General features: G+C 40.0%; 1 protein-coding gene across 4 annotated transcripts in view; it reads right to left on the bottom strand.

Annotated features, from left to right (window-relative positions):
• Window positions 1-10,069: 10,069 nt before the first annotated feature.
• The window catches only part of Zbtb44 (zinc finger and BTB domain containing 44), a 40,083-nt gene continuing 27,237 nt past the window's right edge, over window positions 10,070-22,915 (bottom strand). The window contains exons 3-6 of one of the 4 annotated variants that reach the window (XM_021172529.2): window positions 18,307-18,391; window positions 16,065-16,177; window positions 13,315-13,615; window positions 10,070-11,546 (exon numbers count right to left, since the gene is read on the bottom strand). In XM_021172529.2, coding sequence (XP_021028188.1) covers window positions 11,264-11,546; window positions 13,315-13,615; window positions 16,065-16,177; window positions 18,307-18,391 — 782 coding nt within the window. In that variant the 3' untranslated portion in view covers window positions 10,070-11,263. Of the gene's footprint in view, window positions 11,547-13,314; window positions 13,616-16,064; window positions 16,229-18,306; window positions 18,392-22,915 lie in introns of all 4 variants that reach the window. The other 3 variants (XM_021172530.2, XM_021172528.2, XM_021172531.2) reach the window with 3 other exon arrangements.

The following is a 22,915-nucleotide window of genomic DNA, read 5'->3' as shown; positions in this document are numbered from 1 at the left end:
AGAGAAGTGACATATACACATGGATATGCAAGAAGAAGTGCAGGTTAGGGGATCCTAACAATGTGCAATTTAGTTCAAAGTGAATCTCTGTAGAGACACCCACTGAATGAGTTTGCCCACATAGGTTAGAATTCTCACATGAGTCACACGGAGGTGGGATGTTGTGGACCAAAGCTCTGGAGAAACTACGTATGTAGCATGGGCTGGCCACTAGAGGAACAGTGCCACTTAAATATACCCTCCTGCTTAAACCTCAACCCTTCCTAAGGTCACTGCTTTACAAAGCTGCATCATGTGTCCTGGAGGAACAGTGTGGGCACTAGAGGAATACATGTGTGAACATTCGGGGGCTAGCAGGAATAGCTGTGTATCTAGCTAGCGGTCCTGCACCATTGCATGCTACTCTCTAATTGAGCAAACTACCTTGCAAGGTAGTTTAAACGACATCTAAATGCTGTTAAAATAAGAACTCTGAATACTGAGAACAAGGCCCAACTCTTCAAAAACCTCCATCTATAATGCTGTCAGTGCCTGTCTGCATGAGCTCACTTGGTGGCTTGTTCTGGGATGCTGAGGCCCCTGAATCTGTAGGAAGATATCCGCTGAGCCTGGAAACAAACTCCCTGTCATTCTGTCTCACATCCTAAAGCTCCCAGCAATGCCCACTTTACCTTTTGTTCTGGATAGCTCACCTGCCCAGTCATGGAGTAAGCAGGGTAGTGAGTCAATGTGTGTTGGCACCGTCCCCTACACCTATGACACTCATCTCCTCCTTAGTGACTTTAGTTAACTGTCACTTTTGGCCACCTCACTGCCCTCAGCCTAAGAAGATATTTTCCTTCAGCAATTACTAATCTATATAGTCTATTCCCTTGTTTATTGTTGACCCTGCTCCCTACCCTCTCAGGCCAACTCTACCAGGGCAAGATCTGTGCTCGAAAGGCCAATACCTGCTTTTTGGGTTGCCTAATGCTTATGAATAGAAAATGACTTGCATGCCACCGAGTATGTTTGGGATAAGCAATCCCATAAACCCAATTCAGTGGGTGAATTCTGCTAGAAAGCAAGTATGTTAATAAGCTAAATATTGTACAACCACCCTAAGGAGGAACACTTTCCTCAGCCTTCCTTTGACCTGCAGTGAGTGTTCTAGGATGTGTGCGCGCCCGCGTGCTTGTGTGTGTGTGTGTGTGTGTATGTGTGCGCACGCACACTCCACCCCTAAGCTGCACCACAGTCTCCTTGCAGACCCCCAGTCAGAGCTCATTCTTAGGCTGTTTTCATTTGGACAGTCTCCTTTAAGAGACAGAGCCAGGTTGCCTGGGCAGTGCAATGGGCCACAGGTATAGAATAAACATGGCAGGTGCTGCCCACTGTTGGGAGTCAAGACTCAATTAAGCTCAAAGCCCACCTTCCAGCCAATCCGCTAGCTGCTGCTTCTCTGGCAGCCCAGGTCCTTACCTTTTCTCGAGCTGTAACTTTTAACTCTGATGGACTCAAGTCTGCTATGTGCTCCCTCAAATCTTGTTCTTAAATCCTTCTATAGATCTCTGATTCTGGTCTTTTGCTCAGTTAATGTGACTAGTTTTTCTACCCCCTCCTTTTTTTTTTTTGGAGACAGAAAACCCAGGCCAGCCTCAAACTCTTCCTGACCCTCCTCCTAGGTGCTGGGATTATGGGATTATTGTAGCTCTGAACTATTTCTCTGGCTTGGCCCTAGCCAAGCATATTAACACAATTCTCGATTCCTCTCATTCAGAATTACCGTCAGCTCTTTTAGCACTCCACCCTAAGGCTCAGAGTGGATCTCTGAAGCCCCCTCCTCCTGTATAAACCCTTCTTTTCTCAAGAGCCCACTACAGTTTTGGCTCCTCCCCACGCTTTCCTTCTTGTCCCTTCAGCCAGGATGCTACTCCAATTTTCACCCTTTTTTATTTCTTTTTATTTTTTGTGTTTTTCCAGTCTTAGGTTTTTTTTTTTCCTTTTAAAAATTCTTTCCTTTAGAAGCCTTCGTCTCCAAAGGACCAAGAGGGTTCATGCTTTCTCTGCTCGGTCATCCACGGGCCTGCAAGCCGTCTGTGAAAAAGACAGTTGCCAATGACAAGGAACAAAGATACAGAGCATTAGACTGACGTGACGGGGGAGCACCACCCCAGTGCAGGAGGCTCCCTTGACAAGGGAGGTGTGGACTGTGATGTCTGAGGAAAAGTTTAAGATACCTCTGAGCAGGTTAAGAGCAGTTGTTCTGAGGATTAAAGGACAGTCTATGATATACAGCAAGACGAGAGCCACACACTTCCTCTGTCTTAAAAGAAGTTCTACTGGAGGATCCTACTATATGTATGTTTGGATCTTTGCCCTCAAACTAGACAGAGTCTGGGAAATCTTGTGTGGTTGTGTTCTATAGCAACTTATCCGATGGCAGATCTCCAGATGGTGACAATCAAAGGTGACTCACTTGAAGCTGGCCACATACTAGCTAGCTGTGTGGTATGTGGGGTGGTAAGTACGGATCCTCCTTATGTCCTCAAGTTCTCTGGTCAATGAGATGCACTCAGTCAGACACAGCAAAAGGGCTTAGGATCAGGGACTTAGGAAGGGGCCAAAGTCACCAGGTCCTGATACAAAGGGAGCATGAAAAACTCCCTGAAATAGCCCAAGAAAATGGAAAAGGAGATAAGACTTTCAAACAGAGGCAGATAGAGAAACTCTAGGGGCTAAAGACAAAGATAGCAGGGAAGGGCTGTCTGACCACAGGTATTAGGAGATCTGGCAAAAATGAAAGCGATTCCTTCTATGAGGGGATGGTGACCACTTTTCATTCCTAGTTAAACATCAAGACTCTCTGCCACATTATCTTTTGCTTCCTATTGCTAGAACAAAGTGTGGTCTTGGAGCCTACTATACACTAATAAATTTTTTTGTAATGGAATCAATTTTTTTTTGTAATGGAATCAATGCTGTGTTACAAAACAAATAAAATCTTTGCAACTAAGTTCTGCTATTACAGGTTTGCATCAAAGAAAGAATGTTTCAGAGGCTAAATCTTAAATCTTAGCTGCTTGTTTTCCCTGTCCTAATTTCTCACATAGACTATTTATTTACATTGATGAATAAAACTGCCATTGTACACGTACACACACACACACACACACACACACACACACACACACACACGCACACACGGTTTTGAGAGAAACTAGGCAGGGACTGGAAGTAAGGGTTCTGTATGTGAGTGCTGCCAACTCTGATTATGGCCTTTGCAATGATCTGGTCCTTATTTATGAAGTACACATAGATACTTTTTGGTAGGAAACTCAAATACAACAATGAGAACTGGAGGAAGTCACAGGTGCTATAGCAACAACACCCTTCTTGTTGTCCAGGAGGGTTCTTCTAATTCCACTCACAGAGCATTCTGCCAGAGGGCCTTCTTTCTGTATTAGACACACCTACCTTTGTTTTACAAATCTGTGAAGTTTACCGACATCAAAAAGGGTCAGGTAAAAATGACAATATTTATACATACCTCCCCCCCTCCTTTAAGGTTCTGTATGTTTGGGGCTAGAGAGATGGCTCAGTGGTTAAGAGCACTGACTGCTCTTCCAGAGGTCCTGAGTTCAAATCCCAGCAACCACATGGTGACTCACAATCACAGCAATGGGATACTCACATACATAAAATAATCATTTTTAAAAAAAGGTTTTGTATGTTTATATAATTTGGTGACTTTCTCTGTTTCTTAGAACAAACTTTCTAGTTCAAAGAGAAGGCCCACATTATTCATTTTAATTCCACCAATTTAGAAGACACATCTTTAGTTAACACTTTTAGTATCAGCCTCTGAATCTTTCCATTCATAATTTTTATGCAAAAACTGCAAGCCAAAATCATTTTGAAATTTATCTCTGGCCTGCATCCATGGTTCAGGTTCAAGATAAGCCAGACTGCTTGCTGATTTTAAGTGTTTGGTAAACTTATTAAAGCCTCTGTCTTCATCTCTGAACCTAACTGACAGGATCCTGGTTGACTGTACTCGCTACTGTTATTTTCTCTTTGGCCCCTGTGACCCACTTCTGCAATGAGCTGCTTTCCTTGTTTCCCATTTGTCAGTTACCACTGAAATAGCAGCACCGTGTCTCTATCTAATTAATAGTAAATATGAAACAATTTCAGAAAAACATATCAGAGGCAACCACCATCCAATGAGTAGCTTTACCCAGGAACCTGGCTTCCCCAACTGCCCTCCTTACATTCTGCTCCCCGGTCTGGGCATGGTGTGATGGGACCTGTACATAGGTGCACTGACGAATGCTGTCCACTCTCACAGTCTCCAGTTTGAACACAATCAGGAACCACCAGTCAATGACAACAACAGCAGACTTATTTCATAAAACATCAGTAAGATATTTTAATGAGACAACAAAACAAAAACAAATCTTAGTCTCATGTTTCTATCCAAAGACACTCAAGACTAGATTCTCCCTGTCCATCCCTTCTAACTGCAACTTTATTTGTGACCATTAATAAAGGCCAGTTTAAAGATTAAAAAAAATTTAAACCTTTTTTTAAAAAGATTAAGCAATCAGGCTAGCAAAAAGGTACTCAATACATACTTTTTCTCATATCAAACAAGCTAATATTTCAGTACAGTATAACTATACAGAATATATACAATACACGTATGTTCACAAAGCAAACACTAGGCTCAGAACTGATTTGAAAAAACATGATATTCACATTGATTACAATAACTCTAAAAATGATTGTAACGTTGAAACGGCACTTAGTTTACAAAAAAGTCACAAAAATATATATATATATATTATGTAGTCACCAAGAACCATGGTTTCTGTAAAATACTAATAGCCAGATACTAGTTTATAAAACATGAAGTTATGACACTCTGTACATTTTTTTTAAGGAAATCAAAACAAAAATTTAAGACCATTTTTATCATTGTAGAAAGTCAAACATGCCAAGTAATTTAGCTATGGCCACTGTCACCAAGTAAAGCTATACTTGAATGAGATGACAACTGGTCCAGGCTGGTGACGTGGGGACTGGCACAGTTGGAGTAGTACTGTTGTAGGAAAGCGGTAGAGAACAGGGGACACCCCTCCATGGAACTGCTTCCACAGTCTCTCCTCAGCCGTTCCCTCTTTGGCCTGTCTCCCAGATGCCAGTCCCCATGAGTTACAATGCTCTACCTGGCAGGGGAGGAAGCTTCCCTGACCTCCGTAATGCCAGCCGCAGGCAACTAGTAAAGCATGCATCAGCTACAGGAACGCCTGGCCACCGGCAGCAGACCGTGGCACAGTCTCTTTCTAGGCTTCTTGTATTAGAAAGGACCTCAGTTTTAAATGGGGCCAGATTTATATGTTAGCCCTATAAAATAGTGAGCTACTATAGCAGCAAATACGAAATCACAGGAGCAAAACCACACTTTATTTAAAAGGCTAATTTGTTACATCAAAGTCATTGTTTTCACCTTTCAATCTGTCTCCTCTCACCAGACATCTCTTTCCCCATCACCGAACTCTCTGGTTTATTACCTCAATCTGACTTTCTTATCATGGTTCTGAAAAAAAGATAGTCCTAAGCCTGGGAAATCTTTAGTTTACTCTTAAAAATGGGAATACAGGAATTTTAACGTTAAAAAAAAAGTTCGTTCTAAAAGTATCTTTCACAAATATATATATTTAAATATTAAAATACCTAAGATTTTTATAAAATGGCTTTTGAAAAGACAGTAGAGGCACAAAGAGGCCACATACCATCCTTCAAGTTGAACGTAAGGTGCCACAAGGGTGCCTTAACAAAGAGGCAGGCAATATCTAGCTGATGCAACAGGAGACACCAGTATCAATAAACTAAATACATCACTGGAACTTGAGTCAAAACTAGATTTTACCCTACCAGAGACTGTTGTTTCTTTAAGCAATACCTTCATATATAAGCATCAGAAGCCATCATTTTGAATAAACAAAATAATAAGTTTATTACCTCACTTCTAAACACCCAATGCCACTCACGCTAGGGGGCAGAAAAGCAGTGCAACCTTCAAAACTGTAATGCATTCTCAATATATAAGACCTTCCATATCAGCTGTCAACCGGGAACTGCTACCTAATGTGACAAACCCATAGGGAGCGCACGAATCACAGAAAAGGGTCTCTCTGGAAAACAGAACTGCAGAAAATGCTTCCCCAGCTTAGAGCCAACACTACCACCCCTGCTGGTGCAGACAGAGGCTGACTCCTCAGCACGTGGGCCATGCGCTTTGGTAATGAACACTCATTCACAGGATGACCTTTCAACCTCTAGGTGTAGTCAGACTGGCGTTTAAGAAAACAAGGAATTCAGTAAAAGTCATGACACTCTAGCTCCTCAAATGATTCTTGGTGATTTTACTAGGAAATCATCACAACTGAGCCAGGGCTTTTAGGCTTAGCAAAGCTTAATAACTTAGAAAACAAGAATTTAATTTTATAAATTAGGCACTTAAAAACTTAATTTTCTTTCATTTTTAATTAATAAAAACATTAATTCTAATGTTTTTCAATCATGGTCTGAACTCCTACGTTTTTTGTAAACTGTTCTGTACAGAGGAAGCCTGGTGTCTGCTGGAACCGGCCTGGGTCTCACTCCGAGGGAGCACTACTAAAGCTGAAGAAGCCATTAAAGCAACATCACTGTTCAGAGCCTGCCAAAGCAAGGTTCCAGCAGCACCGTCTGACTCTACAGTGACTACTTCCAAACCCATGAACTATTGTTTCTATTGTAAAAGTGGATTTATGATATCGGGAAAGCGTCTCACTCATCACTTTAGTATACATTAATAACAGTCTAACTCCCGGTAGTAGCTGGTGGTATCATTCCCTGTTCAACATAATTCATGTTTCTAGGTTGCAGCAAAAATCTCAATTTATGTATAATCCAGAGTGAAACATCTATAGCCTACTTCTTAACCAGCCTGAGGACTGGCCCGATTCCACTTCTTTGTTTATCTGAACCATTGCTATTTTGGTAAATTTGTTTTGCTGAAGACTTTCACATAAAAACTATCCTATGTCACCACATTCTGTCAAAAATGAAAGAGGGATAAATACTAGTATAAGCAAAATAAGAAATCTTAATTTTAATGATCTTATTTAAAACATGTATTTAGTTATAAATATTCCTCATAGCTGTGTTTACAACAATAACATCTCTCCACGCCCTCACTTTTGTTCCATTGCCTTCTGGTTTCTACTATCAAAATATAAAAAGGCATCTGACGTCAACACTTAGCAGTTACAGCGAAAACTCACCTTCCTCCCCTACCTTTGGGCTGTTTGCTCCATGTGAGCTTTCCTAGGTCCTTCCCCCACCCCTAGTTAAGAACTCAAAAATCACTCCTTCACACAGATGTATACTTCTGAGCTTGAAGGCCCTTGGGGCAGATGAGTGATGCAGGACAATGCAAGTTTCCAATTCACCTGTTCATTACATCTACAAATCAAAATCTCTTCAGTTAAAATTGAGGACCAACCATTCATTTGCCATCATAAGAAATCATTCTCTGTGATCCTGGTAGAGAATCGCCACCTGCATAACACTGTATGGTCACTCACGCACCTTGTAGGGAATCCAAAGCTAACAGGCTAAAGCATAATCTGAAAATGGACACGCTCTCTGCAAAAGTGGCTTCTATTAATTAGACTAAGAGAATAAGAGGTTTTTGTTTTGTTTTTTAAAGGAGTGAAAGACTTAACATAGCTTCCAAAGGAACAGGGATGAGTTATAAGACAGGAGAGCCTGGCTCAGCAGTTAGAAGGAAGCTGGGTTACCAGTGACTCAGAGAATCAGAGGCCCTGACTACTTCACTCTTAGTAAAACAGTTTAACAAAACACAAGCATGTTTGTTTGTTTGTTTGTTTTTTATAGCAAAGGGAATGTATCTTAACACGGATCCTGTTTATCTATCGGGACTCCAAACGGTCAAACCTAAACAGCTTAGCACATTTTGTCTTAACAAAACTGTGAACTTAAAAAAGCAAACACTCCACAAAAACCCAAAATAAAACCTATTAATATAATGAACTGTGGTTAAACTCGAAATTAAACTCAAAATAAAAATTAGGATTGTTTAAAATGGCCAATTAAGGGAAGTGGATATTAACATTTATCTACATCCATTTCTTGAAAAATTTAAACACACAAAGTAAAGGTTACTGTCAAATTTCTGTTTTTGAGTTAGTGACTTCCTGACATTACACTCTGAAGGCTAGAGTTTGGAAATGCAAAGACTGACATGAGGAGCTACAACTCCTAACACCACGGTGAGAGCTTTACTTCTAAAGCACATCCTATCTATTTGGTAGTTGGAAAAAAAACTGAAAACAAAGCTTTTCTTATATAAAATGCTTAGTTTTTTAAAAAGTAATTTATCTAGCATTCTAAAATGTAAGCCCTTTAAATATCACAAAGGTACCCTTGTAGGCCTTACAAAAGGTAGCTACCTTTAAATATTCTAAACAAGAACGGTTCTCTGTTTAGTTACCCTGGTGATTTCTATGACGGGATCGTAACTGGCTTTCATCTCTTCAATGTTTTCCATATGTTCTGGTGAAAAGTATACATCTAGGCATTCCTCTCTTAAACCAACTTTAAATAAACTTTAAATATTACTATATATACAATTATCTCTTGCAGTTGTATTTCCTATAACAGACCCATAAACAAAATATCCTTAAAAACGTAGTCTCATTGGAACAGAAAAAGGCCTTTGTATCATTTTATATTAAACACTGGTTACGTAACTTTATTAAAAATGTTTGGGCAGTAGGCAACTAACCAATTGTGTATTCATAGTATATTCAAATCTGTCATTAAGGTTGGCTACAAGCTTTGCCACTAGGGATAAGAATCCACAGGGAGGTGTGTCCTTCACAGGGAGGCTGCCAGGGCTGTCCTAATACACAACTCTTAGGATAGGGTAGACTCAAACACTTTCAACCAAAACAACCTCAAAACAATTCTTCAAATCAATTCATCTCTGATTTAGTCTCATTTCTTTCTTCCCTTTCCTTTTTTCTAGCTCTTAACAACAAAACAAAACAAAAAACAAAACAACAACAACAAAAAAAACCAAGACAAAACAACCCAACTTAGAACCAAGAACATTTACCATACTAAAATAGGATTCTAGAGTTTTAGGATTTATTTATTACTAGGCACAGTTTTCAAAGATCATGTATGATAAAAAAATAAAAATGACTGACTTTCCTAGTTGGTTTTTCTGAAAGCCACCCACCTATACTTGGGAGCAATCAGCCATGAGTCAGGTAAAAAACAAGTGGGACTCAGTAAGGGTGGGGCTGTGACCAGTGACAGGGCACGTGCGCATCATATACAAAGTCCTGGGGGCAATTCTCAGTGTCAAGAAGAAAAAAGAACAGAGATAGAAATTAAATTTTAGCCGGGCGGTGGTGACACACGCCTTTAATCCCAGCATTTAGGAGGCAGAGGCAGGCGGATTTCTGAGTTCGAGGCCAGCCTGGTCTACAAAGTGAGTTCCAGGACAGCCAGGGCTATACAGAGAAACCCTGTCTCGAAAAAAACAAAAACAAACAAACAAAAAACCCCACCAAAAAACAGAAATTAAATTGCAGAATTAATAAATTTTAAAGAAACAAATTACTATAATATAAAAAGTAAGTAAGGTTTGGCATTGGGATAAAAGTCAGATCAGGTGTTTGACTAAGACTATAGTCTGATCTGGGTGTGGTAATGTGTGTCTATAATATATAATGGTAGCAAAGGTTGTTGGGAAACTGAGGCAAGAGGATGATGAGTTCTGGACCAACCTGGACTACCTATGATCCTGTCACAAAACAAAAGAGAGTATCCAAAGTCAAACGAACAAACAAACAAACAAACTCCAAAGTCAAACGAACAAACAAACAAACAAACCGTTGTTTTTTATCTCCTAACCCCATTAGGGGCTATCATAATGATAAACATTGGGGCTATTTTCTATATAAAAAAATTACACAAAAGTTCATTACTCGTGGCTTCATAAATATTTCAGATCAAAGAGGCTTTAATGGCAGCAGATAAAAAAGTATATCCCAATCTAGAATATCATATAAATGTTATCGTCTGAGTAGCAAAGTTTTTAGATTCTGGTCTTAACAATCCCTTCTCCAATGTCTGAGTCACAGATGATCATTCATAACCTTGTCTTATCTTTTACATTATTGCTTACATCTCCTGAAAGCTCTTAACAAACTTGGCAATACCTCAAAATATTTTGGAATAAGGACATTATATTGTTGTCATATGTGATCTTGTAAACAATCTTAATTGGGTTAAGAATGTAGCCTCAAAACAGAATTCTTTTATTTTGTCCAAAACAGCACAGCATTGACATCCTCAACAATACATAAACCTATATATAAAATATAGAATATCTTCACTATTTTTTCTTTATATGGCAGCACAATAGTGTATGCAAGTGAAAGTGCTGTTGGTGGGACATGAGGATACTTCTCTGAGCAATGCCCTAGTTAGCCAGGTGTCAGCATTCAATGACCAGGAAGAGAAACAGTCTCAAGAGAGTTTCTGCAAAGCTGGGTATACGTACCTCGTTCTGCACCCTGCCATTCCACATGCAGCCTGACTCTTCTCAATCACACCTCTTAGCCTCTGGAGTGGTACTATAAAGGTACAGGAAATACCTGCCTGATACTAATTTTTCACTATGAAAATTCAAAATGGCTTAAAAAAGAATATACTGGATTTCAGAAGTTATTTACCTTCATCTGAAAAAAAAAAAACCAAAACAAACCTACCACAAATACTTCCAAAACTACAGGGTTTATAACAGCCTGCATTTAGGAGTACACATTTACTTAGGCCTTGTCAATCTGTTTAATAACTTCTCATTAGCCCTCTTCTCTCAGGAAGGTCGACCACAGCCTGAGTTCTTTTGTATCTGCTGCTGCCCACACTTTTAACAATGGGAGGAAGAACTGCCGTGTTCTAAGTCAGCTGCTTTTCCTTAAGTCTCAAAGTTTATGTTCTGTTTCAATGTTACCTTACTGTATACATACAGAAGCAATCTCTCAGCTATGAAAAAATAAAACAAAACATAGAGCCCTTACAAAGTTTTAGGGCTTACAAAGGGAACCCTTCTTTAAAAATTAAATTAAATTTAAACATATGAGACCAAGCACAGGCACTTTCCAAAAAACCAAACCCCAGGCCAATCACAGAATTACTCAATAGTTATAGCAGACAGCTCTGCCTTAGGGGGGTCATCCCTGGGCACCTCAGCAGGAGCACTGGTCTTTGGCTGCTCATGCAGTTCCTCCTCCTTCTCTGTAAGCCCACCAAGAGGCCCCAGGGGCAAAGTGCTCTCACAGTTCTGGGTTGAGGAGACCTGTGAAATCACAGGCATTTGAACAGAGGAGTTGCTTTCAAAAGTATGTTCTCCAAGATCATACTGAACAAGGGTCTCTTCTTGCTCCTGGTTTAAGTAGTCCGGTACTAAGAAATCACTAAATGAGAGGCAAAGGATAAAATACAAAATTAATTTTCAAACTATAATAAAGAGATATCATCTATAATACAAGTCTGGGACTTTTCATTTCACTAATTATTCAATGAAGTTAATATAAATAAGCTTTCCCAAATATCAACTGAAGCCAATCAGTAGAACCAATGTGCATCCCACCTCCCTATGGGCAATAAAAAAGATTAATGATTACTTCCAGTGATTCTCTGGATACTTCAAAGGCCTTTCTGGATCTACATATAGGAAGGAGTCTGTATATAATGTGAGTGGCATTTCACTAAAGCAACCATCATGTGACTAAGCCCAGTAAGAGGTTTATATAAACCTATCTCTGTATTTCTACCTACAAAGAGGTTAGCTAAGAAGCTCAGTCTTTATGCATACATGACCTTGCATACATTGACTATAGAAGTTGAGAGATGTAGAAATTAAGTTTTCACCTTACTATGTATGGAAAAAGTAGTACACTTTACTAAGAATTTGGAAAGAATCTCTTATTACATCTGGAGTGACCACTTAATAATTTGCATATTCAGTAGTAATGGACAAATTAAAATCTGTCTGTCTGCAAAGTAATTTCTAATGTCTTGTGTATATTTCCTAAAAAGTCTTCAAGGGTTAGAGAAGAATAAGATACAGGGTCCTATATGGGAAAGACACACAGGAGTGGTAAAACTGGACTATTTAATTCCTCAACAACTATGTCTAGTAAATATTAGCTAGCTTTAGTGATATACATTCAGAATCAGAACTCATTAAGTAAAATGAACACCTGGTCTGGAGGGAAAAATAAAATCTTATACATCAATAGATTAGAACTGAAAAGATGTTTTTGTTTTTGTTTTTTCAAAAAAGGTTAGTATAAAACTAAGAGTTTAGAAGGATTTTATGTTTTGAGAAACTAAGGATTCCTACAGAGGTGGAATTCTAATGAAGTATTAAAAAGCACACATAATAGAGTTTTATGTCTACAGAGAACTTAGATACCTGACATGCTCAATCAGCCGCAGAACTAGAAAGAGAATTGTATTTACTTGGATAACCTATAAATCACAAATATATTATTATTATAGTGAGCCAGTAATGCTAAAAAGCCAGAACACTAAACTAAGGAAACAGGAGACGTACTAGATCTAACCACCTCCATGTCATCAGGTGCCAAACATGCTTTCTGATATGTGGACACTCCTTTACATAAGACTTATTTATTGCTTTTCCCAGATAAGGTTTCTCTGTGTAGCGCTGGCTGTCCTATAGAGCAGCCTGGAACTCAGAGATCTGCCCGCCTCTGGGATTAAAAACATGCACTACCAAGCCTGGATATATAAATTTTAAAAAGAACTCTTGCTAACATTTATAGTCTGACCTATACTCTACTAAGATATACGTGACGTGGTATATCTGGTAATAAGATCTAGTTAAATCTAGTATATTATATATACGATATATAGTATATAGAAATTCATTTAACTCCATAAAAACAAAACCCCAAGAGGACAAATAGTCTTCTGTGGGGATATTTTTCCTATTTATTTTGTAGGAGATATTTTAAATACAATGTAGTATGACTTTATAACTTAGGAGACCTACCAAACTTTCATTAGATGAGGAGATCAGAGTATGTGCAGTGGCAATTTAAAATGACTGTGGCTAACTACCTGGCAACCTGACAATAACACAGCAGGCTGCCCTAAAAGCAGGAGAGTTCAGAAAGCAGTTTTTCCTGATGGGGTTTTCGCTGTGCACCTCACCTGCTCTGGAAGTAGTTTGCTAGCTCTGATGCTTCATGGTTCAGACTCCTCAGGTGCACGATTAAATTTCCAGAGTTGGTGAACATGGCGCCACATGTTTTGCACTCGTAAATCCGAGGCTTGCGGATAATGTGCCGGGAAACCCTCATGTGGTGTTTATACTCCCCGAAGGAAGTGAAAGTGGCACTACATATCTGGCACCGGAAACAGCGTTTACCTTCGTGCTTTAGGCGATGCATCTTTAGCGAGTAAGCCCTGGTAAACTTTTTTCCACAGCAGTCACACTGAAATGGTTTAATTCCTATAAAACAGAACAACAAAATACCATCAGAAAAATAAAATAGACTGATAGGTCATAAAATCACACATTCCTGAACAACAATTTTATAACCATAATTAAGAGAAAATATGCCAATAAAACAGACTCGACGTTATTTCAGAGGTGGTTCAGGATATGTGAAGTCACTACTGTTTTAAAAAGGGCAAGACAGGGAAGAGGCAATGAGGGAAGATATACTGAATTATTTTCTGAATGTTCTAAATGATGTACTTTCCAGACTTCAAAAATTAATTATCCTAGTTAGCTTTAACTGTCACCATGACAACAGCCTAGTGTTGTATCAGAATGGAGTCTCAACTGAGGACCTGCCAGAGGTCAGATTAGCCTGCATCTGTTGGGGACTGTCTGGATTGCTAGTCGGTGTAGGAGAGCCCAGCCCACTGCGGGCAGTGCTGCTCTCCGGCGGGTGGTTATGGGCTATGTGAGAAAACTAGGGAAGTGCGAGCTGTGAGCCAACCAGCAAGCAGCATCCCTCCATGGTTTTTGTGTCAGTCTATGTTCAGATTTCCCTACATAATGGATTGTGACCTGTGCGACTAATAAACCTGCTCTCCCTTAAGTTTTATCACAGCAATGTAGAGGAAATCAGAAATTATTTCATTGTTTGTGGAAGTGGGATGCACTTTAGAGCCTATGCGTACTACGCAAGGGTCCTACCACTGAACCAAATCGCTAGCTGTAAAGCACACCTAAACCTCACTATTTATTTATTTAAACACCCCAAGTCCCCAATAACAACCTGTTACCCTAAGTGTAGCCATCACCTGGTTGTGATGGTTAGTGCTGTCAATTCAACAAAATGTAGAATCACCTGCAAGATGGGCCTCTGGGTTTATCTTTATTACATTAGATGATGTGGGAAGATTACATTAATTGCCACTGGGCTCTTTCCCTGGGCAGGGAATTCTGAATGATATCAACAAGAGGGCAAGAAGAAGATGCCCATGCATGCATTAGTCACTGCTCTCTACTCTTGACTGGGTTGATATGACTGGTCCTTTCAAGTTCCCGTGCTGTGACGGCCTTGCCAAGGAGGACTCACTGTAACTTGGCATTGTGAGGCACACAAACCCCTTCTCCTTTAAGGGGCTTCTCTCAGGATAGTTTATTACAGCAACAGAAAACTATGATACCATTTTAGACAGAAATTAAAAAAGAAAAATTCTAACATCTCTGTATGTAACAATCATGACAGGCTCATTAAATAATAATTGGCCTGAGTATTTAATATTGTTAGGCATTAATAAGGGAGTTACAAAGAATATTAAAAGTTTCATTATAGTTACTATCACACTTTGGGGGGAAGGAGGCTACAACTGCAGAACACAACACAACGTGTGGATTTAACAAGGTCACAGGGAAGTGGCACTGGGACAGAGACTCCGAGACCACAGAGAGCCAGAGACAAGATGCAGCTGACAGCAGCAGTCACGGACTCTCAGCCTTCAGGTTGGGGTTTTACTGTTGACCTGTGTATCATCACTACATACAAACATCACTGAAATTTCCTACACGTTCATCTAACATATTTTTTCCTATCAAAACAACAACAACAACAACAACAAAAAACAAACAAAAAACAAAACAAAACAACAAAAAACAACCAAAACACTACAAAGCTGACTAATCAAAAGCAGATACTGAGAGAATTAAAATATGAAATCCTTTAAGCAGGTTTTTTAATTTGACAGAGATTTCAAACTTACAGAGAAGTTCAAAGCATCACGTATGTACAATTTTTAACTCCATTTCTACTTGTGAAACAGATACGTAATATACCCAGTACCTAGCTTATACATTTACCATACATATCTGCCTCTACGTTTTTGTTTTTGTTTTTGTTTTTTGAGACAGGATTTCTCTGTAGCCCTGGCTGTCCTGTCACTTTGTAGACCAGGCCACTTTGTAGACCAGGCTAGCCTTGAACTCAGAGATCCACCTGCCTCTGCCTCCCGAGTGCTGGGATTAAAGGGGTGCGCCACCACGCCCGGCCTGCCTCTACATTTTAATCAGAATACTAGATACCTGTGGTAAAATATTCTAGTTTTCCAACATTTCAAAAAGAGACCATAGTTAGCCAATCTTGTCTCATCTGACTTGTCAGGACTGCACATTCCTTTTCTGTTCTGTAGTGTACCTCCCTCATGCCACCCAGCCTCCACTTCCTCTTCCCACTCCCTAAGCCCCTTCCCCCTCACTTAGATGGAATGGAGTCTTTCTATTATACAATCCAGGCTGGCCTCAGATTCTAGATCTTCATGCCTCAGACTTGAGTGGTGCGATTAAAGGCACTTGGCACTATGTCTGGCCTGGCACAAAGTCTTTTGTATTTTAATCAGGATTGCAAAGCACAAATGTTTTTGCCCCCCCCCCCCCCCCAAGCATACAACAACCCTGAAAGTGACATTACCTGAGTGGATAAGCATGTGCTGTTTTAGATTCTGAATACGGGTGAAGCGGACCCCACAGGTTGGACACTGAAACGGTCTGTCTGGACCATTTGGACTTGGCCGCTCTGTACTGCTGGTAGAAGGAGCAATGTAGAGTTGATAGGGATACTGAACATTTTCCAATCTAAAAAATAAACCAAAGAAGGTAACGAGGCTCTGATGTTTAAGTTGAATACACATTTCTGTAGTCCAACTCTTAAATGAACAAAGGAAGTAACAAAAGACTTTTAAAAACAGATTTTCATTTAGAAAAATGTATAAAGCAATGTAATTGTCTCAAGGTCCAGCATCTTTAGTGTGGACATAAAATATAAAACAGATCCCAGGCTGCTTTACCTTAGATGCCCTTCACCTCTTCAATTCCCTCCTTTCTTCTGCTTTAACTTAGACCCTTATTTCCCCCTTTAAGACCTGTGACAACTGTCTTCTTTAGAATAAATTCTCAACTTCCACAAAAAGTGTCTAAAACTACTCAGATAGGAATTTTCTCTTCCCAGTCTAATTTCTGATCATACTCTCCACGCCTCAAAATATACTTTATACTAAATAATTCCTCTAGTGTGTTTTTATGCTGTGTTTTCACCCACTGAACTTCCTCTATGAGCCTACCTTCTTTGCTTAGGTTGTATCCATTCATTTTATAAAATGTAGCTGATATATCATCTCCTCTTCCTACAAGCCTGAATTGGTCTACTGCTTAGGTAGGTAATGGAGGCAACCCCCTGCAGATTACCCTATCTACCTTCAACCTCTCTACTTCCCTGAAAATTAATGGTGCTCTCAAGAGAAAAGGCTTTTTATTTCATTTCTATACTCCCATGACTTAGCAAAGTATTTAATAAAGAACAAGACTATTTAACAAATTTAAATGGAGGAATAAGGGCACGTATGCTTATTTATGCCTTTACTAATGTATACAAGTGATTTTGGTTCATAATATCCCAGGGTTATCTACTTAAGAATAATACATCTTTGAATCCTTCAAGTTTTCAGCAAGTACAGGTATATGCACAGACTACTCTGCACTCTGGGGAGCAATTCTTCCGTGGAATCTATATTCAGTAACGAGAGACAAACAATAAATAATTGGGGACCAGAGAGAGGGTAGAGAATTCAATTAGGAAGACCCCCACAATGACTGAGTGCTGGTTTAAACTGGTAGTCAAGGCAGGTCTCCTCAACAATTGACACTAAGTCAATGATCTGAAGGTCAGAGGCAGAGGGGCAGGAGAAACGAGATTCAGGAGGCTCTCTCTTCCAGGGCCTGGGTTTGAGTCCCAGCACCCCCAGTGTCTCACAACCATCTCAAACTCCAGTCCCAGAGGATCTAATGCCCTCTAATAGCTTGTGCACGCACCAGGCAGAGGTGTGGTACACAGTACACAAACACATGTGTAGGCAAAACACCTGTACACATTAATTTATATATAAAAAAAATCTTATGAAATAGAAAGGCCTGAAGGGAGGAACAAATCTGGAGTGCTGTAGGAACTGATGAGAATTGGCAAACTTGGATCATGTAGAACATTATAAAAAGTAAGGAATTTAGATTTTGTTTGTTTTTTGAGACAAGGTTTCTCTGTATAGTCCTGGTGTCCTGGAACTCATTTTGCAGATCAGGATATCCACCTGCCTCTGCCTCTGCCTCTGCCTTTCAACTGCTGGGATCAAAGGTGTGTGCCAGCACTGCCTTGCAGGAATTTAGATTTCAAATAAAAACCATGACATCTTAGTTAAAAATAAAATGATCTGGTAGTATACAGAGAATGGACTTAAGAAGCAGAAGAATGAAATTAGGGACCAATAATTTCCAAAGTACTAGAATAGTCAGGAGAAAGATGGCAGTGACTTAAACCAGGGTAGTAGTAGTACAGAGGAAAAGTGAAATAGGGGTTCTGAACACAGAATTGAAAGGATTTAAAGATTAGATTCGGGGCGATCAAGTGAGAAGTGATGAAGGAAAAGGGATAATGTATAGTTCTCAGGGGCTGAATGAAGACAAGACCTTGGAAATCACGGATGGCATCTAGAACTACACTTGACAAAGATGAGAGCAATCATCCCATCTATAAGAATAGTGGAATAGACAGTTTTGGAAATGTGCAAAACTGTACTCAAGTTTCAATCAATTCCTTATATAAGTTTGAATTGAGAGCTATAAGCAGTCTTCAGGAGAAAAGGACATACCACGTTGGCACTAACCTGTCATCGTCATCTGCATGAGCATTGGTGCTAGAAGTGCTCTGAAGTGTAGGCAATCCTTCAGTGACCCCTTCATCTACTGAGCCTGCAAAAGGAATTGTTAAAAGGGACAGTTGTTAATGTTTGGTGCAAATAATCCAAGGTGCTAACTGCAAGTCACATATCCAATCCTCTAACTTATCTAGTGTTCACATCTTATTAAAGTGTAGTAATGTTTTACACAAACACACAAACACACAAACACACACACATACACACAATTTTTTGAGACAGGGTTTCTGTGTAGGCCTGGATGTCCTGGAACTCACTGTAGACCAGGCTGGGCTTAAACTCAGAGAACCAACTGCCTCTGCCTCCCAAGTACTAGGATTAAAAGTGTGCCACCACCACCTGGCTATAAACCACCTGGTTATATTTTATTTTTGATTAAATGTTCATGTGATTTAAAAGTAAATCATATAGGGCCAGCAAGATGATTTAATAAATGTAGCTTCGATATTTAAAATTTTCAGGTATATTTCTTTCATAGGAACCTTGGAAAATAAGCGGAACAATTTAAATTCAAACTGGAATCCACATAAAATTAAATGATGTTGATACTTATTTAAGAAAGCATTGTTAAGCCAGGTGTGGTGGCACACGCCTTTAATCCCAGCACTCGGGAGGCAGAGGCAGGCGGATTTCTGAGTTCGAGGCCAGCCTGGTCTACAAAGTGAGTTCCAGGACAGCCAGGGCTATACAGAGAAACCCTGTCTGGAAAAACCAAAAATGAAATTAAAAAAAAAAGCAAGCATTGTTAATTTGTACCTTTTAAGAGTTACTTTATCGTCACAATTTTTACAGTCAATTTAAAGGACAAGGGTCAGGTCTGAGAGATGGCTCAGCAGCTAAAGAACACTGGCTCTTCTTCCAGAAGTCCTGGGTTCAATTCCCAATACTAACATGGTGGCTCTAAACTCCAGTTTAGCGTTTTATAAACTTGAATTATGTGTTCATATATATTCATATACTTTGTCTTCTTGCAGCTTCTTCATATACTACTGGCATATTCGCATTATTATAATTAGTTTATTTTCACTGTTATAGAATATTTATAACCCATTCCCTTGTGAGGGAAGTATGGGATTGAGAATGCTCTTACAGAAGTAACTTAATGCACATGTGTAGAACTCAAATCTCTGCTCTCTTGGATTGGAAATTATATACTCCCCTATGTTTCTAATGGCCGGTTATCTTAATCATTTCACATACCCTGGGCTGGGATGTAGCTTGGTGGTAAACCTAACATGCAGAAAGCCTTGAGTTCTGTCCCTAGCAGTTCCTTCTCCCAGCTCCTGGGGCAGGCTATAACTCCCAAAGTCTAGCCAAAACCTTCCCAACTCTCACATAACACAAGGATGACTTACAGCCTGCACCTCCTTTCCTACTGGCTCTGATCCTATAGCAGATTTTCTGGTATTTTGTTTGATTAGGCCTGCAGACATTACTGCTCTGTTGTGTAGACAATGCTGATTTCTATTTTTCCAGGCTTTGCCAGTTTGACCTTAAATAGGAGACTTATTTATGATTAGTTTTACCTGATGGAGGTTATCCTTGAGATTTTCTAGTAAGGATTTAGTTAACTTAAAAAAAACCTGCCCACCTGAAAACATCCTCACTTTATTTTTTTGAGTCAGGGTCTCATGGAGCAGGAGGTGGCACAGATCTATACCCAAGCCCTCAGAAGGCAAAGACAGGAGTGTCACAACTTTCTATCTTTTTGATACTTGAACCGTCTGTATCCTGAGCTGCCCTTGAACTTATACTGGGATTACAGAGTAGGCCACTATGCCTGGATTTCTGCAGAACTGGTGATTAAACTTGTATGGTAGGCAAGCACTCTACCAATTGAACTACATTCTGATCCTTCGTTTTCCCTATTGCACTCTCTGTATGTAGCAATCTAGATTGGCTTTTACTTTTCTTAGGACAACATCCCATAGGGCTCAGATGTTCTCTCCTTTATGTATTTATATGTTTTCCTACACCCTGCTTTTTCTAATATAGTCTCTATGTTTCCTGTCTCTTCAACAAAATATTAAAATGATTTTTTAGACTCTCAGTTCTTTTTTGCTAAATTCAATCTGCTGCCAAATATTCATCAAGATTTTAATTCTGGTTTTAGCTAGAATTTTTCTTCTAAACCTGCTGTTACTTTGTGTATAATTTACTGCTCTCCAGTCATCAAACCTATTAACTGTGTTGAGTAAGCATATTTGCTAGACAATGTCCAATGGCTTTCTGGTCCCTTCTACTCCAGGTTTCTGTCATCTTTTCCTTGTCAGTATGTCTCTGTTGCCTTGTTCCCTTCTTTACTCTGGTTGTTTGTGGCCTTGTTTTCTGTCTTTTAGAATCATTTATAAGGAACAAATTTACTGGGGTTGAAGTAAATATGATCTCTTCCAAAGGTTTATGCTTGCTTCTGCTAGGTTCTTGAATGTGACTTGTAACTGACTGGCTTGTCCACATGCTGTATAAGCAAGATGATTTTATATGCAATCAGGAAGTGCCCCCCACCCTTTTCTTGGATATGCATGTAAATACCAAAGGTAGACACCGCATTCCTCCTTGAATGCACTCTATTATATACTAAACTCAGCAAGGTCTCTCACTTGAATCCAAAACTCACCAATTCAACTAGTGTAGTTAGCCAGCTTGCTCTGGAGGTCTGTGGGGGAGAGTGTCCTGTCTTCTAAGCAATTACATATATGCCTCTATGCTGGTTTTATGTGGGTGCTGGGGGGATCTAAACTCTGGCAAATGCTTTACTCACTGAACTATCTCCCCAGTTCCCTCCTTCCTTTTTGTCTACCCACTGCCAAAGGACTGTTATATAGTCTCCTGGAGTTTCAAGGACAAGCAGCAAGTTAGTTCTAGTGATCTAGTCTTTCAAGATGAGAACTCTAAGACTGAAAAACTTGCTTGTACAGAGATCTGGTTTCTGCATACCCTCTGCTCTGTGTTTGGCAGGTCCTCAACACTCGCACACCTACAGAGTCTGTTACTAGCTGTGCTTCACTATATTATCACAAGGCCTTTCAGTGCGGATTGGTGAGATAGGGATCCGTGAGTTCCTTATGTAGTAAAGGCTGGCCTTTGACGTCTGAGCTTCCTGCCCCCACCTCATCAGTGCTGGGAGTACAGGCATGTTGCTGCCATGCCGGCCCAGCTGAAAATCTGCTCATTTTAAACTCTCAACAGCAAGTTTTGATTTGCAATAGAAGACCTCACTTAATCTCACCTGAGAAAGGAAAACAGGAGGAGCAGAAAGGAGCCCGGAGAACTTGTAGAGAGCTAGAAAGGCTTCTGGAGAAAGCTTTAGAAATAACCTCTCCCAGAACAGAACCACCAGGCACGCTGTCTGCGTGGTGCTTCTTACAAGGAGCAAAAATCAAGTAATGGTAAAACCTTCAAGTGGACCTGCTTCAACTTTCCGTGTTTCCCATTTAGGATTCTAACCCTCTTCAGAATAACCACAGCCCAATGTACCATTTCTATAAACACAATGGAAGTGTGGTATGAACACAGCAGGGGAGGTTTGTCATGGCAGACACCAGGCTTTCATGGTTATTGTACAGCAGGTCCTTATGTCCAGGTATTCTTTCATGATCAACAGTAGGATACTTGGAAGATTGCGTTTGAGAATTAAAAATGAGGGCTGGAGAGATGGCTCAGAGCACCTATGGCTCTTCCAGAGGTCCTGAGTTCAATTCTCAGCAACTACATGGTGGCTCACAACCACGGGATCTGATGCCTTCTTCTAGTGTGTCTGAAGAGAGCAATGGAATACTCATATACATAAAATGTATAGATACTACAACACAGACAGGTAAGGTCAGGGATCACAAAGTAAGGGAGAAACAGGTTGTGATGCTCAAGCAGGCACCCGAGAAAGAACCTAAGGCTTTGGAGTTCTAGACATCAGCACTTCTAACTGGTTATATTACTTGCTATCATAGGACAGTTGGGATTTCTTGGCAACAGGCCACTTAGGAACTAAGAACTGTATTACTCTTGGTTGGTGGTAAGGTTCAGTCATGGCCTTAATGGCCAGCAGATCTGTATAAATGAGTTCGAGGCCAGCCTGGTCTACAGAGTGAGTTCCAGGATAGCCAGGGCCACGCAGAGACCCTGTCTCAAAACCCAAACTTTCCCACCCCAAACCAATGATAACAACAACAAGAAAAACCAAAACAAACCAAAACCAAACAAACATAAGAACCCGAAGGAATGGAAGAAGGGAGGGGGGGAGGGAGGACTAAATAGTAACAGTTCCATTTGTCTTGGTAACAACTGGAAAAGCCTCTGATCACTAGTGAAGATGGTATTAGTGTTTATAGGCAGAAACTTGCAAAACAAAGACAAAACCAGGTATGATAAGGGCAGGTCTGGATGACTGATCGATCTAGTGGCTTTGCTTCTCCTCATTAGACAGGTTACCCTCCTAGGAGGGGCTGACATTTTGGTGAGGTGGAAATAAGAACTACTATGTCAATGTTCAACATCCTTAATCATCAGAGAAATGCAAATCAAAACAACCCTGAGATTCCACCTCACACCAGTCAGAATG

Source organism: Mus caroli, chromosome 9 (assembly GCF_900094665.2).
Source record: "Mus caroli chromosome 9, CAROLI_EIJ_v1.1, whole genome shotgun sequence".
In the NCBI taxonomy this organism is placed as follows: Eukaryota; Metazoa; Chordata; class Mammalia; order Rodentia; family Muridae; genus Mus; species Mus caroli.
The sequence above is the reverse complement of the archived record's forward strand: the minus strand, read 5'-3'. Positions and strand labels throughout refer to the sequence as shown.